At 35.2% G+C, this 17830-nt stretch overlaps 1 protein-coding gene across 2 annotated transcripts in view; it reads left to right on the top strand.

Moving 5' to 3' along the window:
* Positions 1-15921, top strand: part of LOC106060724 (sodium-dependent serotonin transporter-like) — a 70972-nt gene extending 55051 nt beyond the window's left edge. Inside the window, exons 10-17 of one of the 2 annotated variants that reach the window (XR_008774107.1) lie at positions 444-568; positions 1479-1591; positions 2451-2579; positions 4436-4535; positions 5185-5285; positions 7928-8095; positions 9527-10798; positions 10844-15921. Coding sequence is in view for 1 of the 2 variants with exons in the window: in XM_056006662.1 (XP_055862637.1) it covers positions 444-568; positions 1479-1591; positions 2451-2579; positions 4436-4535; positions 5185-5285; positions 7928-8095; positions 9527-9604 (814 nt within the window). In the remaining variant the exon portion in view is untranslated. Of the gene's footprint in view, positions 1-443; positions 569-1478; positions 1592-2450; positions 2580-4435; positions 4536-5184; positions 5286-7927; positions 8096-9526 lie in introns of both variants that reach the window. The other variant, XM_056006662.1, reaches the window with a different exon arrangement.
* The last annotated feature ends 1909 nt before the right edge of the window (positions 15922-17830 follow it).

Below are 17830 nucleotides of genomic sequence, written 5' to 3'. Positions count from 1 at the left end.
GCATTTATTTGCATGCCCTATGCTGCGGAGTCTTGTCAATGCGCATCACCAGGTCAGCTAGTTCTTCTTTTATCCCTGCTAGGCCATCAATGTCATCTGCGAAGCGCAAGTTAGTAATTCTTCTTCCTCCAATGCTTATAGTAGCTTCATAGCCCTCGAGAGCATCGTCCATTATCTTTCAAGGAAGATATTGACAAGTGTTGGTGAAGGTATGCAGCCTTGTCTTACTCCAACTGTGGGTTTGAACCAGTCCCCACTGTTATTGTTGAAGTACATCGCACTGGTGGCATCCTTGTAGAGGTTCTGAATAACTTTAATTTCGCATTTACATATTCGTTTTCAGGTCTGCGAACTTTCACGTCTGCGAATTTTCACGTCTGCTAACTTTCACATCTGCTCGCTGCCTATTTAGATTTAAATGGAACTTGCATTATTTTTTTCAGCGATGCTCTCATCACATCCGCCATCAACTGCATGACCAGCTTCCTGGCGGGCTTTGTGGTTTTCACTGTCCTGGGCTACATGGCCCATGTCCAGCACCGGACAGTAGAGACTGTAGCCAGACAAGGTAAACAACTTTCAAATTAACCCAATCATTACTAAAAGAAAATCTTAAAAAATGAAATCACTTTATCCTGTACAATGTATTTATATATTAATTGTGTAAATAAAAATCTCGTATAATCTACTTGCTACACACAATCTGTTATTTACTTATTGTTGACATACTCATTATTTAATCACTTACTACTGACGAATCAGTCATACTCGATAACCATCATGTACACCCCAGCCATAGACATTTACACAGCAGCGAGTTGAATAAAACCAATTACATAGCAACTATTTACACCAAAACCATTTACATACAAACTATTTACAAAAAAAAGTTTACTCAGAAACTATTTATATAAAAAAATGTAATCTTCTATTATTTACATGAAAATTATTTATACAGCGACACAAAACCAATTTACATTGCAACTATATCTACCTCTTCTAGTTTCACTTCAACCATTTAAATACCAACCATTTACATAACAACCATTTACATACCAACCATTTATATACCAGCTATTTATATAACAACCATTTATATACCAGCCATTACATACCGGCCATTTATATATCAACCATTTACATAACAGCCATTTATATACCAGCTATTTATATAACAACCATTTATATACCAGCCATTACATACCGGCCATTTATATATCAACCATTTACATACCAGCCGTTTATATACCAACTATTAATATACCAACCATTTCGTAACATTTACATACCAGTCATTTATATACCAGTCATTATATACCGGCCATTTATATATCAACCATATATATACCAGCCAATATATACCAGCCATTTATATACCAGCCATATATATATATATATATATATATATATATATATATATATATATACCAGCCATTTATATACCAACTATTTACCTCATGCTATCTTTCTTTTCTTAGATGTTGGTCTTATATTTGTGGTCTATCCCGAGGCTGTGGCTACACTGGATGGCACTTCCTTCTGGGCAGTCATTTTCTTCTTTATGCTCATCACGCTAGGCCTGGACACCACGGTCAGTAGAGAACTCCAAGTTACTATAACTACACGTGTGTGGGAGATATTCATATATAATAATAAGCCTCATTTTCAAGTCCGCAGATTAATGAGGAATGCAGTATTTCCCGTGGCTACGCAGCCCCAGCTGTGATCTACATATTTTGCCATTCCTAGCGCAGGCATAACCATAGTCAGCCGGTAGTCGATTTAGATTTTCTTTTCGACGTCTAGTCTGTCCTCAGCAGCGGATGACTATAAAGCTATTTGGTTTATCTAGTACTGCTTCACACAAGACATGTGAGAATTCATACACTTACAAAGTTAATCACAGTAAACTGTACTTTGTATACCTTTGACTTTTCAAGATCCCGTTGATGTTCTTTTAGCGATAAAATTCAATAACAGAGAACAAGAAGAGAAAGTGATATGGAGAAATAATGGCGATATAATGGAACCTACAGAAAACCGTAAGAAAATGAAAAGAGGAAGATTTGAGACATTTTGAAAGAAATAGACAAAATTAACAATTTCAATGACGTCATATTGAAAGATAACTAAAATAAAATTAATTGCGATATATAGAACAGAGGATGTTAAGTCATAAAAATGCAAAACTATTATATACAATAGATAAAGGCACATTCCTTGTTCAATATGCTTGGATAAATTTGTACAAACTCTCATTCTTCTATAATGCTATTAGAGCATGGAATGGGTTGCCAGAGTCAGCCAAGAAAACCGATGTCTTGGAAGAATTTAAGTCATTGATTAGAAATACAAGTAGGACGTAATTATCGTTTTTTTTTTTAATGAACGTCTGTATTTGACAAGATAAGATAAGACAGTTATATGTTATGCTTTTCTCTCCTGGACAGTTTGGTGGATTAGAGGCAATCATCACTGGGATTTTAGACGAGTACACATTTCTACGTAAACACAGGGAGCTGTTTGTGTTTGGGCTTATGGTTTGGTGCTTCATGGGGGCGCTGGTCACCACCACTTATGTAAGTACCAGAGAAGTGAATAGATTTCATTTCTTATATCTGAAAAGTAGCTTGATTAAGTAGCTAGATTTAAGTTTAAGGTCACTGCTCTTTCTTCCCTAGTGCTATTTGAGCATGGAATGGGTTGCCTGAGCTAGCCAGGAAAACCAGTGACTTGGCAGAAATTTGGTCATTGGTTAATATGCATGACTGAATGCATGACGCGTAGGACGTAATCATCTTCTTTTTTTGAAGTAACGTCTGTATTATATAAGATAAGACAAATGCAATCTTATATTTTTTGAAGTAACGTCTGTAATATAGACTACAAGATAACACACCTGATGAGAAGAGATGAGTTGTTTCGTTGACCTTGTCCACTACAGTCTAATTTTATTTCACCTGTTCTATTGTGTTTGAATCCATGCTTTCAATAGAAAACTTGGTACATTTTTTAAACAGTTTAAAACCGTATTTTTTGCTAATCAGTACCGTTGAATGATTCTTCATTTCATGAAGAAGTATTGGCTAAAAATAGGTATTACTGTGTCAGACATAGCCATGTTTCTTGCTTTCTTTTTTTTTTTTTTACAAAGCTTATATCAACTTTGTACGTCTGTCTGTCTGTCTGGTAAAAAAAGTTTTAACTTGTTTTTCTCCCATTTCCCATTCTCAAATTTAAACTTTGCAAATTATTTCATTGAACCTGACAAGACACGAATAAATAGAAACAAACAAACAAACAATTAGTTAATTAATTATTGGTGATTAATTATTTTGTTTGATATTGAAATAAGGGGGAGAAATGCCACTTGATGAGATATTTGGATGTATATATAGATTTAATCCCCTTTTTACCTTTTGACAACACAGGAATCAATCCAAAAAATAATCAATTAGGTAATCATTTAGTACTAAATAATTAACTTTGTGTTGTATGGCAGAAAGGGAGCTAAACCCTGTAATTTTCAGTAAGTGACAGTAATTAGCGGTTCTTTCTCTTAGCTTAAAAAGTTTTTTTTTTTTTTTTTGATTGTTTGTAATTGTCTCAAGCGTTAAGTCGAAGACTATTTGAACTCTAAGGCGCCATCAAGCTTGCCTTTATCTGCCTGTCTGGACAAACTATTCTGTCTGTGAAAGATTCACGCCGATGTAAAGTTGTTACATCCCTATTACCAAAGGCTCGTATCTCAAGACGCTCGGGCTAGAGGCGAGGCCAAAGGCTGAGCACATCGGGTAAACTCTCCCAGTTCCTTTCTCTGCACCAATCCGCCATAAAAAAAACAACCCTCTGAGGAACGTTTTGTGGATATTGACCTGTTTGTTGGGGCCTACTTCCATCCCTGCCAGTGCTAATGACTCGCTCCTTAAACATACTACATACATACAAACAAAACTACAATCCTACATACATATATACATACATACAAACATACATACAAACGTACATACATACAAACATACATACATACAAACATATATACATACATACTTACAAACATACATACATACATATACATATATACATACATACATACATACATACTACATACATACAAACAAAACTACAATCCTACATACATACATACATACAAACATACATACATACGTACATACACCCAAACATACATACATACAAACATACATACATACAAACATACATACATACAAACATACATACAAACATACATACAAACATACATACAAACATACATACTAATGTTTTGATAGTGTCCGTATGATTTGACTTTGTAAAATATTATTGCACCATTTCTAAGAAATGTGAAAACATTTGTTTTAAAAATGGCCTACATAGTACTCATGTTTTAAAAAAAATGGCCTACATAGTACTCATGTTATTCTTTCCATCTTCCCAGGGCGGCTTTTACGTCGTTCAACTCATGGACGCCTACGGCGCCCCGATCTCCATTTTACTTGTTGTGTTTTTAGAAGCTGTGACAGTCTCGTGGATCTACGGTAAGTTCAAATCTTTCTCGGCATTCTTTTCAAACTCTTAAGTCTTCTACGGGCTCGTTATATTTTGTATTTTTACTGTGCGCTACCAAAGCCTTTAGGAACTGTTAATAGTAATTAGGACCACTGATACATGATAGATATCAATGTATGAAAAAGGGAAATGGTTAACAAACCAAAAAAAAAGAAAAGTAGGCGAATAACGTCTCAAAGTAGTTTTTGTAATGAGATCACAAGGTAGTTTTTAAAATTAGGTCAACAGATAAATTTTTTTAAAATTAGGTCACCAGGTAGCTTTTAAAATTAGGTCACCAGGTAATTTTTAAAACTAGATCACAATGTATTTTTTAAATTAGGTCACCAGATAATTCTTGTATTGATCACTGGTAGTTTTTGTAATGAAATCATAATGTAGTCTTTATAAGAACTAAGCAATAGGAATGACACAGGTACAAACATAACATGAGAGCTACAAAGTAACAGTTAAAATAACCCAATTTCAGAAATAGTTTGAAAACGTTTATTAAAACTTTAAGCATGGCTAGTAAAGGTATTATGGGTAATATTTCCAGATTCCTTTTATGATTTCTGGTTTCGTTAATTTTTTATTTTTCTTATGTGATTATATTTTGGTGTTTCTTTTTGTGTTCAGGCGTTGACAGATTTAGTCAAGACATTGAATCCATGCTAGGCTCTCCACCGGGCCTGTTTTGGAGAATAACTTGGACCTACATAAGTCCCGTCTTCTTATTAGTGAGTACATTAGCTTTAGTGATTCACATGTTAGCAGTCGCCTGTAGATGTGTGTCTAGTATTATCTACCTAGGAGGAATTCATTTCATACTTTTAACATAAATATCGTTATCTAAAAACAGATTCCTAACGACCTGTATAGCTATTTAAACAATTATTTTGTTTGGAACATTTGTTGTGACAGCTGAGCTATTTAAACGTTTAGTTAAGAGTTTGTTGTGACTGTGTACACAAGAGTTTAGTACAATCTAATGTTCATTTTACATCAAGTTTAGAACAATCTAATGTTCATTTTACATCAAGTTTAGAACAATCTAATGTTCATTTCACATCAAGTTTAGAACAATCTAATGTTCATTTTACATCAAGTTTAGAACAATCTAATGTTCATTTCACATCAAGTTTAGAACAATCTAATGTTCATTTTACATCAAGTTTAGAACAATCTAATGTTCATTTCACATCAAGTTTAGAACAATCAAATGTTCATTTTACATCAAGTTTAGAACAATCAAATGTTCATTTCACATCAAGTTTAGAACAATCTAATGTTCATTTTACATCAAGTTTAGAACAATCAAATGTTTATTTCACATCAAGTTTAGAACAATCTAATGTTCATTTTACATCAAGTTTAGAACAATCTAATGTTCATTTTACATCAAGTTTAAAATAATGTAATGTTCATTTTACATCAAGTTTACAAATGTTCATTTTACATCAAGTTTACAAATGTTCATTTTACATCAAGTTTAGAACAATCAAATGCTCATTTTACAACACTTTAAAGTTTAAATGTACATAAAGAAAATGAGAACAATTTAACTTTGTATATAAACGAAGTTAGCACATTAGCACATACATAGGGCCCAGAGTCTCGATACTTTTGAACCTGAACCTGGAGTCCATTTTCATTTTCAGTGAACACAAGGGAAGCCATTTTCTTATTTCCTATATACACATCGACCACCATATTTCTTATTTCCTATATACACATCGACCACCATATTTCTTATTTCCTATGTACTTATCGACCACCATATTTCTTATTTCCTATGTACACATCGACCACCATATTTCTTATTTCCTATGTACACATCGACCACCATATTTCTTATTTCCTATGTACACATCGACCACCATATTTCTTATTTCCTATGTACACATCGACCACCATATTTCTTATTTCCTATATACACATCGACCACCATATTTCTTATTTCCTATGTACACATCGACCACCATATTTCTTATTTCCTATATACACATCGACCACCATATTTCTTATTTTCTATATACACATCGACCACCATATTTCTTATTTCCTATATACACATCGACCACCATATTTCTTATTTTCTATATACACATCGACCACCATATTTCTTATTTCCTATATACACATCGACCACCATATTTCTTATTTCCTATATACACATCGACCACCATATTTCTTATTTCCTATGTACTTATCGACCACCATATTTCTTATTTCCTATATACACATCGACCACCATATTTCTTATTTCCTATATACACATCGACCACCATATTTCTTATTTCCTATATACACATCGACCACCATATTTCTTATTTCCTATATACACATCGACCACCATATTTCTTATTTCCTATGTACTTATCGACCACCATATTTCTTATTTCCTATGTACAATAGATGATCATTGTTTAATGTTCTAACAACACAAAGAAAGAAAATCAATAAGGTGATGACAGGTCACTGTTAGCCATTGGACTTTCGACTTTTCTCTCACATTACATTGAGACACAGAGACTTAATTTCATGAAATATTCATTAACTGTTTGTTGTTGACAGTCGTTGACCTGTAGCACCAAACTGCTGGTAGACAACCAAACCGCTGTAGGCGTAATATATCTTAACTTATAAAACTTGAAATGTATAAACTTTTAGTGTGAACAAAACTGTTATTACAATAAAGACAAAGTCAACTTGAGATGAAATGAAACAAATATAGTAGACTTTAGTAATAGTATCAATTTTGAACTTTTAACCTGCCTCATAGTGGCACCCGGGTGGAAACGATCGTAAGAGGAAACGATTAGGCTAAAGGGTAGCAAAACAAGACTCCCGTGGGGGCGCCTGAAGGGGGTGCGAGAGCATCCTCATTGCACTGTGCGGAGTTGTAAAAAAGCTCCCACAACCTTGTCACAATCCAGGCGCTGTTCCTCACCGCACGGTTAGCCTGGTATAGAAAAAAAAAATGGCGGGGGACTTAGTAGATCTATACGCGGCCTCTTGCCACGAGTTTGACCCACCCTTCAGACAAAACAGTGTACACTGTTTTCATATAGACCGGTGAGAGGGAGCTCTTGTTCACTTTTGCTGGCCTAGAGTTCCAAGAGCCGAAGGCTCAACTCTACCTGACAGTTTAAGAAGAAGAAGAACACAATCTTACTTCTCACTCTGGTATCCTGGAGTCGTTTGGTCTACCCAAGACAGCAGACGACAGTGTCGCTTATCTTGCACCATTCACATTGCATAGCAACCAACCAATCGTTAACTTCATCTCACCATCACCATAGAAACACACACACACAAACACACACTCCGGTGTTGACCTAATTTCTCTGTGTTGCGTCATCCTCTATCCACATCACAGACTTTGTTTATCCTGTCCATCTTGGAATCACCGCCACCAGAGTACGGGTCGTATGTCTTTCCCTATTGGTCACTCACCATCGGCTGGCTATTGGTCTGCACCTCTATTCTCTGTATACCAAGCTACATGATTTTCAGGTTTTTTAAGACGCCTGGATCTTTGAAAGAGGTAAGGCAATGATGCATATCAGGGGTAAACATTTGCTTCAGTGTACTCTATACATTATTTAAATACTTCTAATATTAGTAAATTATATCATGTTAATATTTTTGTTATGTCAGTCAATAGATTAAATAGAAATTCGAAACAAGTCTGGAACAATAACAAGTTGAGAAACGCTTTCTTTCGCGCTTTGATCCGTTTAATCAAAAATGCTTCACCATATCTAGAACCATCTTTACCTATTGATATAGCTGTAGTTGTGACGATAATAGATGGGCACAGAAGAAAGAATTGCCAGGGAAATCATAAACAAAGATGACACTGGCCTTAGCTTTATGACAAGCCAACATCTGGAAACCGGTGCCGGTCTGTCCGCTTGTGGTCATAGTAATAAAGTTCCCTTGGACCACTCAGCCTGTATACAATGGCGTAGGACACATGACTTATACACGTGATAAGGACTGAGTGATGCATGAGAACATTTTTTTTGCGTTGATTAGCCCACCTTGTGGTACATAAAAGCTGTTACAAATTCAAGCTTGTCGGCTGGTAAATGCACCAGCAAAAGCATTTATGTTTCTTGGAACCCTTGGGCTTCCATAGAAAGTAAAGACAGTTCCTGTCGAAAGAATCCCACTATCAAGGACCTCGTTCGTGTACGAACATGTGTCTACAGCAGAGGACAATAGACAACCTAATTATCGTCAAGTCTAAACAATTTCTGAACAATGTTAATCTTAATTGTTGTGAAAACAAGTAACTTACATTTTTGTCTTATGTGTTTTTAGCAATGTAATCTTTTCTACTGAATAAAACAACAACAGGCCAGCGAACTGAAAAGCGATCCTTAGTGACGAGCTATGACGGGCGACTCTTCAAGAAAGTACCATTATCCAAACACTCCCCCCTGCAAATCGCCCTCGACATGATATCGTCTAGAAAGAAGTGGCAACACGTCGCTGGCGCTTCTATCGCATTCGATAAGTCCTTCGGAGTCCCCATGTAAAGAGCGAGAGTCTCAAAGTCAAGACGATTCAGTCCGGTACAAGTTCATTACAGCAAAACGATTCAGTCTGGTTCAGTCCTGTACAGAAAGTCATACTAATTCAATGAATCCAGTGTGAAGTGCGTGAGGAAGGATCAGTGAAGTCCTGGACCAGGCAGAGAGGCCGAGTTTGGCACAGCAGTCCGATTATCTGCATTAAAGCATTTGTACAGTCAGTGTATCGTATGGACAAACTGTAGACAAAAAAAAAAGAATTACATTATTTGAACCAGAGTTGTCAAGTTCTTGATTTGGTTATATCATGTTGTGCAGATATCCGATGTTGAGTCGTAGCAATATCTATACACATATCTTAATAAATCTCTATACATAGAAACGCCAATTCAAAATTTGTTTATCAATTACTTTTTCTATTTTTCTTTTGTTTTCAGAGAATCTATTTGATGATCACGCCAGCAGAAATACCAGAGCACGTGAAGCAACAGCAGGAGCTTCCGGTTTATTTATAGACGTGATTTGTGCCACAGACCATAAAGCACAGATCATAAATCAAATATTTCCACTATTCATAAAGTCCAACACCTAAACAACTCATAATAATAATCCAAACAAATGCCAATATCTTAAGTCCAATACACATGTACATTCTTTCTAAAATGCCTGCACAGATTATATAGTACGGCTCATAAGCATGCTCTGATGTAATGTTGCCTTGCTTCCATCCAGTGGCATAGCTAGGGATTTGGGGGCCCGCGGGGTGCTCGACCTCTACATTTCGACATCATGACATGAGAAATTGCCGTAATATTTAATGTAAAAACACTCATTAGGGGGGCTCGGGTGGATGTTCAGATTTGGACCCCCACCCCTCACCCTAGCTACGCCACTTCTGCCATCACCGTCACTGTTCCAAGTCTACATACGGTACTGTCTTCAGATGTTGCGTTGCGTAAGCATGTAGATCTAGATCCTGTAGATTTATAGCTGCTTCCTACTTTAGCGGTTATCGGGCTGTGCAATAACCAGGCTACAGAAAACATACTCGTGTATGGGTCATTGTGCTCAGGATAGTTCCAGTCATCAAGAAAGCACCAAAGATCAAAACAGTGTTGAATAGAACCTTTGCCAGGACCGAATGAACATTTGTAAGCTAATTTATTTCACGGACAAAACCAGATTAACTGTTTTAAATGTTTTAGTGAGGTAGAAGATGCAGAGAAAGAGATAGTGATAGCCATGGTATTATGTGATTGAGAATATGCATTGTTTTACATGTATCTGCGGAGGCACATTCTCAAATAAGTGGCGTCTTAATGTTCCACAGTTTGACTCTAGAGTGGCTTGAGTTCAAACCTTTTTTGTGTACTTTATGTCGATATCTAGATCTATTTCACAGGTTAATATTTTGCTCAATATAATAAATAAATTATGTGGGTTTGTATCAGTGGCGTCACTAGGGTGGGCGTCACCCGGTGCAGCCCGCAACCCCGCCATCCGCCTAGAGACGCCAATGGTTTACATGACTATTATTATATAACTGGAAAAAAATAAGTTACATGTGTGTTTTTAGTTTTATTATCTTAGATGACATGATCCAGCATTGATTTTCATGAATACATGAAGAAGTAATGGTACACATGTAAGCATGTCAATATGTCGTGTTTGTAACTGAGAATATCTCTGTTTGGTCAACTTCATTACAGGTTAGTGTGGAGTCTTTTCAAATAGCCAGATCAACTTCATTACAGGTTAGTGTGGAGTCTTTTCAAATAGCCAAAGTCTATTCTCCAGTATTGTTAATTTCAATCTAACCACGCGGCTCTATTTAAGATCCTGCCTTTAGGAGTTCAATTGAAAACTATTTTAACTCTTTCTCTCCGTAATTATTTACCACATTCTGGTGGAATCAACGCTGGTATCGTCAGTTAGGAGAGAAAGAGTTAAGAATACCGGGTACTCATTCCGAACAGTACGAAAGTTATTGTCATAAATCTATGGATTATTACAGTCGAATCTTTGTTTAAAAACTGATATATTCTTCATTATTGTAATGGTCGCTATGACTACAATGTCATCCTTGGCATAATGTAATTAGAAACTTTTACAATATTAAAATATTGTTTTGTTCTATTTAGCGTAAGCAATGTTAGGTTTTTAAGCGCTTTATTTTTACAATGTCCAAAATATTATATATATATATATATTCGATCAAGTAATATATTTATCTAGATGTTATCATTAAAAACTTAGGTTAAAACTTTTACATTTTTTGTCATGTTTAAACAAAATAATGTTCCCACTGTGATTCTTTTTAAACCGAAACGGGTTCAACTATCTGGCGTCATACGTGTATGAATATTTTTATCCCGTAGTTCTGTGGTTTTGCGTATAACTATTAACGTAACAGTATTAGCAGGGAATCTAGGTCTAGATCTGTTCTTGGCAGTGGCTAGCAGGGTATCACTGGGCCCTGGTTCCAGATAGCTCCCCCTACCTCTAAGAAACTAGCAAACGAGTCATCCTGTATGTATCATTATACAAGTCAAAGTGTCATGACACTTTATTCAGTACAACTTCTTATAAGTAATAGTGTCATGACACTTTATTCAGTAACAACGTCTTATAAGTAATCGTGTCATGACACTTAATTCAGAACGACTTCTTATAAGTAATAGTGTCATGACACTTAATTCAGTAACAACTTCTTATAAGTAATATCATCAAGACGCTAAATTTCTAAAGAACTACGTATAAAAATGAAACACTTTTTAATTGCCCCGGTTCCACTTTCACCTTCAACTATCCCTTAGTCTGTTAAACTGTTGGGGCATCACACATGATCAATGATAATCTTTCTGGAATCTCTTTCAATGCTTTCTCTGTCACATTGCCCCCCCCCCCCCCTCTCCGGTTGGTGACTTATTAATTATCGAACCCCATGGCTGCTATGTCACTGGCTCGTGGTAAATCGGAAGTGAAGAACCCCCATTAATGTAAACTTAATCTCGTAGCGACCCTTGGTTAATTATCTACATTGTGCCACGAACAATTTATGTGGGATTATACTAATAATATCAGTCTCGACGTTTACTAGATAACTTATGGTTCTTTCGGAATTGTTCAGGATATAATTCTACAACAAATGCTAATTCGTAGTTTTGCAGGCCTACTTTATGGTTGAGCAGAACTTGTGTGAATGTGTGAGTTTATGTGTGTATGTGAGTCTAGATGAGTACGTATCTGTAAGTGTGTATGCACAAGCAAGTATATATGTGTAATTTTGGTATATGAGCGTGTATGTGTGTAAATGTAGCCCTCGTAGAAGACGGAAAGAAAACTTAAATAGACCCCCCCCCCCCCGACGGACAACGCCTTTGTCTGCAACAGATGTCAACAAAAAAAAAAAAATATGCGGGCGGCAACTTGGTTTGCGTGTCCATGTGAAACACTGCACCCATCCTTAATTTTCGGAATGTGTTCAGGGCCGGATTTAGGTATGGGGAGGCCCCTACACTTTTTCGAAAGCTTGAATAAAAATCCACTTTATAATAAAATACTAATACCTAAAAGCCAGGGGCGGACTGGCTATATGGGCATTTTTGCAAATGCCCGGTGGGTCGGTACCCAAATGGACCGGTAGGGTCACCGAAATGGCCGATGCCACAATGGCACATATCAAATTGTTAAAGGTTTTATAATATTCTCTAATAAAAACGCCTTCTGAGCTTCGTGTTTAAAAGCAAATCTTTCACAGACTACAGTGTAATACTACTTTAATTTAGCACATTTTCCGAAATAACCTTCATTCGTAGTCAGTAGGCTTCATCCTCTTAGGGCCTACATACTCAGCGATTAAGAAGCAACATAAGAACTATAGGCCCTATTTCTAATACAACTATACAGTTCGCTGCGTGCATGCATTTCGATAAATTATCAAACTTATATAATGATCTTGAAGACAGGTAGACCTAGAATTATATGCCAATCATATGATATAGAAATTGTGGGCCGGATTGTATAGAAATGCCCGGGCCGATTTTGACACCTAACCCTGACCCTGCTAAAAGCATGTCATATTTTAGAAGAAAGAAAATAATTGTAAACCTTATTTAATTTTCGTGTTTAAAAAAAAAATATAATGATTTAATATGCAAATTTTAGTAACAAAAAAAAATGTAATTCTTAGGGTTTACATAAGAGTATATTATAAGAATACCATAAGCGGAGACTGTATAATTCTAACCACGACAATGTCGCCAACTTTAAAATTTAAAGTATTGTCAGTAAAAATGCGAAAAGAATGTTTAAAGAGGAAACATAAAGTAGCTGATCCTTCAAAATATAGATTTTTTCTCTCTCTCTTAGGCTCTATATAAATTTACTTAAAAGACACATTTTATTGCACGATTGTCCATTGTCTTAAATGAGTATATCTTGTCTGTTATCTAGATCTAATTGCCCCATTTTCATGGTTACTTTATCCGGCTTCCTTTTGTATCATAACTCATCATGAGAATAAATCCCAGATTCCCTTGCGTGGGTATTCCCGTGGACTATGTTCTCATTTTCATCACTGTTCAATGTTTATTTTTCTCAGTATCGGCCTTCTTGAATCCCGTATAAATAGCATTACGTGGCTCATTTATATACTTTTATAAACCACTTTTTTGTTGTTTTTTAAAAAGAAACCGAGATGTCCAAGTGTTGTGATATACACGTAGTTCGATGTGATATTTAGAACCAAACTTACTGTGTATATAGTCTTATATAGGCTAGTTCTAGCTGATGTTTTATATCATTATAATCTGTAACCAATGTTTTCGTATTAATGTTCTACGCCAAGCGAGGTGATGATTGACTGATATGTTTACTATGACAATTGTAGTGTGTGAGCATGTTTAATTAATAGATCTTCAAGCCAACATTTGATGGTCTAAATATAGTCCTCACATAGTTTATGTAATGTTTATGCAAGTATGTAGATCTAGGTACTTTGGTAGTGGCTTGGATTAAAATATTACATTCGAAAGAAAGATCTTTGGTTGATTTAAAACTTTTGAGAAATGCCTTTTTGTGTTTTAATTTCTACCTAGATCTAGCTCACCAATTTTCAACCATTTTTGTTTATGTCAGGTCAGGTCAAGTCGTCATTTTCAAATTTATCAATTTAAATATGTTTATTTTATTCTTGTTTGTGACATTGGTGGGTATGTTATAAATGCAGTGGTTCCAAATCTCAGAAATGGAACAACTGTTACCTACCACAGGCTAGCAGACGATCTCGGGTGATCAAAGGCAATGGAAAGGTAACTCCAAAATGAAACAACTGCTCCTTATCAGATGATCTTGGATGATCAAAGGCAATGATAATATATATAGAAAGAAGGAATTCCAGGAGCCACTTTGCACTAATCTGCATTCATTAGACCAAATCATTAAATGAAGTATTCCATTGTGAATCCTTTCATCCTTGAATTTCTTTTGTAAAAATTGATCAGCCATTTTTTTTTATGTCTGTCCTAGTTAGTACCTACGTGTCATTTTAAAAGCTGTTGTATTCGCAATATTTTAGCAGATAAAACTGAAAAGATCGAACTTAAAAAAACAAAATACACACTGAAACATTGTCTTTTTTTCCCCCTTAGCATGGACGCTGTGGGGGGGGGGGGTATGGTCATGTGATCTAATTTATTTTTATCTAAATTTTTTAATTTCTTTTTTTTGGTGTCGTATAAATGCATAAAGTAACTGGTACTCTTGTATGTTTTATTATACTGAGAATGTATGAAATAATATTTGATGGTATTGCTTTAACGTAGTTGATATCACTTGCAGATGTAAGAAAGCTTAGACCAAAGAGAGGCTGCGCATATTAAATTGTGGACAGTGGCGAGGGAGAACATTTTGTACATAGTAGAATAAACTTGATTTAGATTGATTATATCCTCTGCTCTTGTTAATGTAGTGTTAGTAACTGTAGATTAGACAACTTTCCTGTATTTCTACCAATGTTAACTAATTGTTACCATATTTACATTTGTGTAAGAAAACATCTTGGAGTTTAAGAGTTTACTTTAAAAAATCTGGGAAAACTTAAATCTTGCTATGGAGTTTTTAAGACGTTGAAGCTGTTCAGGAAAATACGTGAGTGAGCTTTTTAAAAAAATGTTTCTACAAAAGTAGCCATTTTTAACAACTTTTGCCTTTTTTTTTAGCAGTCTATTAAATTGTTATAGCAGACGAATTGTGATACATCTTGTTGATCTTATGTTAATGTTATTTTAGATTTCAGGAAAATACGTGAGTGAGCTTTTTCAAAAATGTTTCACCAAAAGTAGCCATTTTTAAAAACTTGCTTTTTTTTTTTATAGCAGTCTATTAAATTGTTATAGCAGACGAATTATAATACATCTTAATGTTTGTTTTTTTTAGATTTCAGCGGCTTACACACAACTTACAAAATTACTGTCAGTCAGTTTCTTTATCGTTTGCTCATTAACATATAGATCTAGATCTAATTACCTCGAAATTAATTGATTTTAAAAAAGTCGAAATCGAAACTCATGTAAAATCGTAGATAAACAGAAATGGGTGTTCTGTTTCAGAGAGATTTCTGTTTTCCCTCAAATGTTTTAACTGGACAGTGATTAGTCCGAAAGTGTATAAGCAATAAATGTAAATGCCAAATGTCCATTTCAGAGTGTATGTAATCACTGATAGACTTGTTATTTTTCAAGCATAGATTCTTGTATGTGTATAATTGCTTATATATTCTCAATCAAACACTGTTTCATGGCCTTCTTTCTAGAATAAAAATAAACCTTTAGTTTTGTTTCAATTTAATAATAATTTTTGAGTTATCGTTTGTTAGACTTTGGCAGCTAAATCTGGACAATGTTTTTAGACTGTTCCATTACTTCATTTCTATGTAAAGAACACAGACCTAAATATTAATATATACTGATAATATTGATAAAACAACGAAAAAAAACGTATCACGTGACAGCCTTGGTGCATAACGTAATTTGTATTGAAGAGATAGAGAATCACGTGGCTAAATGGTGTTTGTTTACGATTGATGAATGAGGTCCATTAATTTCTTTCCAAAATTACACATTTATTGGAGATTTTTGCGATAAACTAAACAATGTCAAGGACACTAGATTGAACGTCACTGTTTCCAACTAAAAAATAATGATAATAATAAACTTGCGATATAGGCTTATTTTAACACATAATTTGATCAGGAAAGATACACCCCCTTATTACAAATACTCGCCAGAGGAGGTTCTAGAGTCATCCAATTACTTATTTTACTGGGCTATGCCTATTTTGACTGAAAAAATGTTGGATTTTAATTTCCCTGTTTATGGACAAAAAAGATGAAAAAAAAAAAAAACACGCTACCATCATTGATATCGCCGTATCACTATCCCATAATTTAAAGAAAACCAAAATGGAAAACCAAAGAAAATATGGGAATCTAAGCTTGGAGATTTAGCGGTTATAAAAGTTGCCTAAAATAAAAATATGCCCCATTGTTATAACAAGTGAGGGGATAATAACAACTGACCTCACAGATACCTTCAAGGTCCTTAACATTTCCTAGGAAAATTCTCGTTGCCTGTCTGAGGGCGTTACTGCTGCATACCTGCCACATCACCAGAAAAATTTCTCAGTGGACACTGACAAAGGGACTACAATGAATTTTGTTTCTCTTTAACAAACTCGACCCTGGCAGCACCAGAGAATGAATATTCGTTTGTTTCTAACATAATAATAATCACAAACGTTATCATCGATCTTAAATTTTAAAAAATCTTAACACTTCGTTTCATTTTGCACACCGGATACACCAAACAGCAAGCTATTTATAGTTTTTCCGCCATCTATGAAAAGCTCCAATATTTGAAGAAAAAAAAAGGGGTGGGGTGTAGTGTGATGGGAAGTGATGCAATCTTTATCAAAAGAAGTAAAAAACAAAAACCAGAGAGCGAGGAAAAGGATACGAAAGAAAAAAACAGAATGAAAGCAAGATGGAGAGAGCGTTAGAAATGGACGAATATGTGAGTTGGAAATAAATGGACAACTAATAACCTTCTCATTATACAGACGTCTGCATCTTAACTTGTGATTTATGCAAATGAGAAACTCAGCTACTCTCGAAACCAGAATGAGAGCGGGATTTGCAAAGACAGAGATGTTATCTGCCCCTGTCTCATCTCGTCTGACCACGATGGCTTGCCCCGGCAGGCGTCTTTTAGTGACTTGTTTACAAGCATTGATTTTCGCGTTGATCTGTTAACCCGCGGGGGAAAAAAAAGGGGGGGTTCGCTCAAATGTCGAATCATGACACCAAGATGACCGTTTTAGCATAAAACATAGACCTGTTTATGTGTTGCGCTTTTGGAAGACTAATCTTTGCTTTGTATGTCAGCCCAGAGTTCAGAACAGTCGTTTCTCTACATTTTATTATAGCACAGCTTTTATGCATATCAGTGATACGTTAAAAATAATACAATATTACAACAACAAATAGTCGAGAAGAATTCAAAGACAATTGCATAAACATTATAATATACACTATAGGCATAAGACTACTCTAGAGATAACACAAGCCAAGCTTATATTGCGGAAGAAATAACGATATTCTGATAAATGCCAGTGTTTACTATAAAGGTAAAGTTTACTTATCTACCTGACCGCAAAAGTAAAAAGTACCAATTTCAGACTTT

This window comes from Biomphalaria glabrata, chromosome 12, assembly GCF_947242115.1.
Source record: "Biomphalaria glabrata chromosome 12, xgBioGlab47.1, whole genome shotgun sequence".
NCBI lineage: Eukaryota > Metazoa > Mollusca > Gastropoda > Planorbidae > Biomphalaria > Biomphalaria glabrata.
The sequence above is the reverse complement of the archived record's forward strand: the minus strand, read 5'-3'. Positions and strand labels throughout refer to the sequence as shown.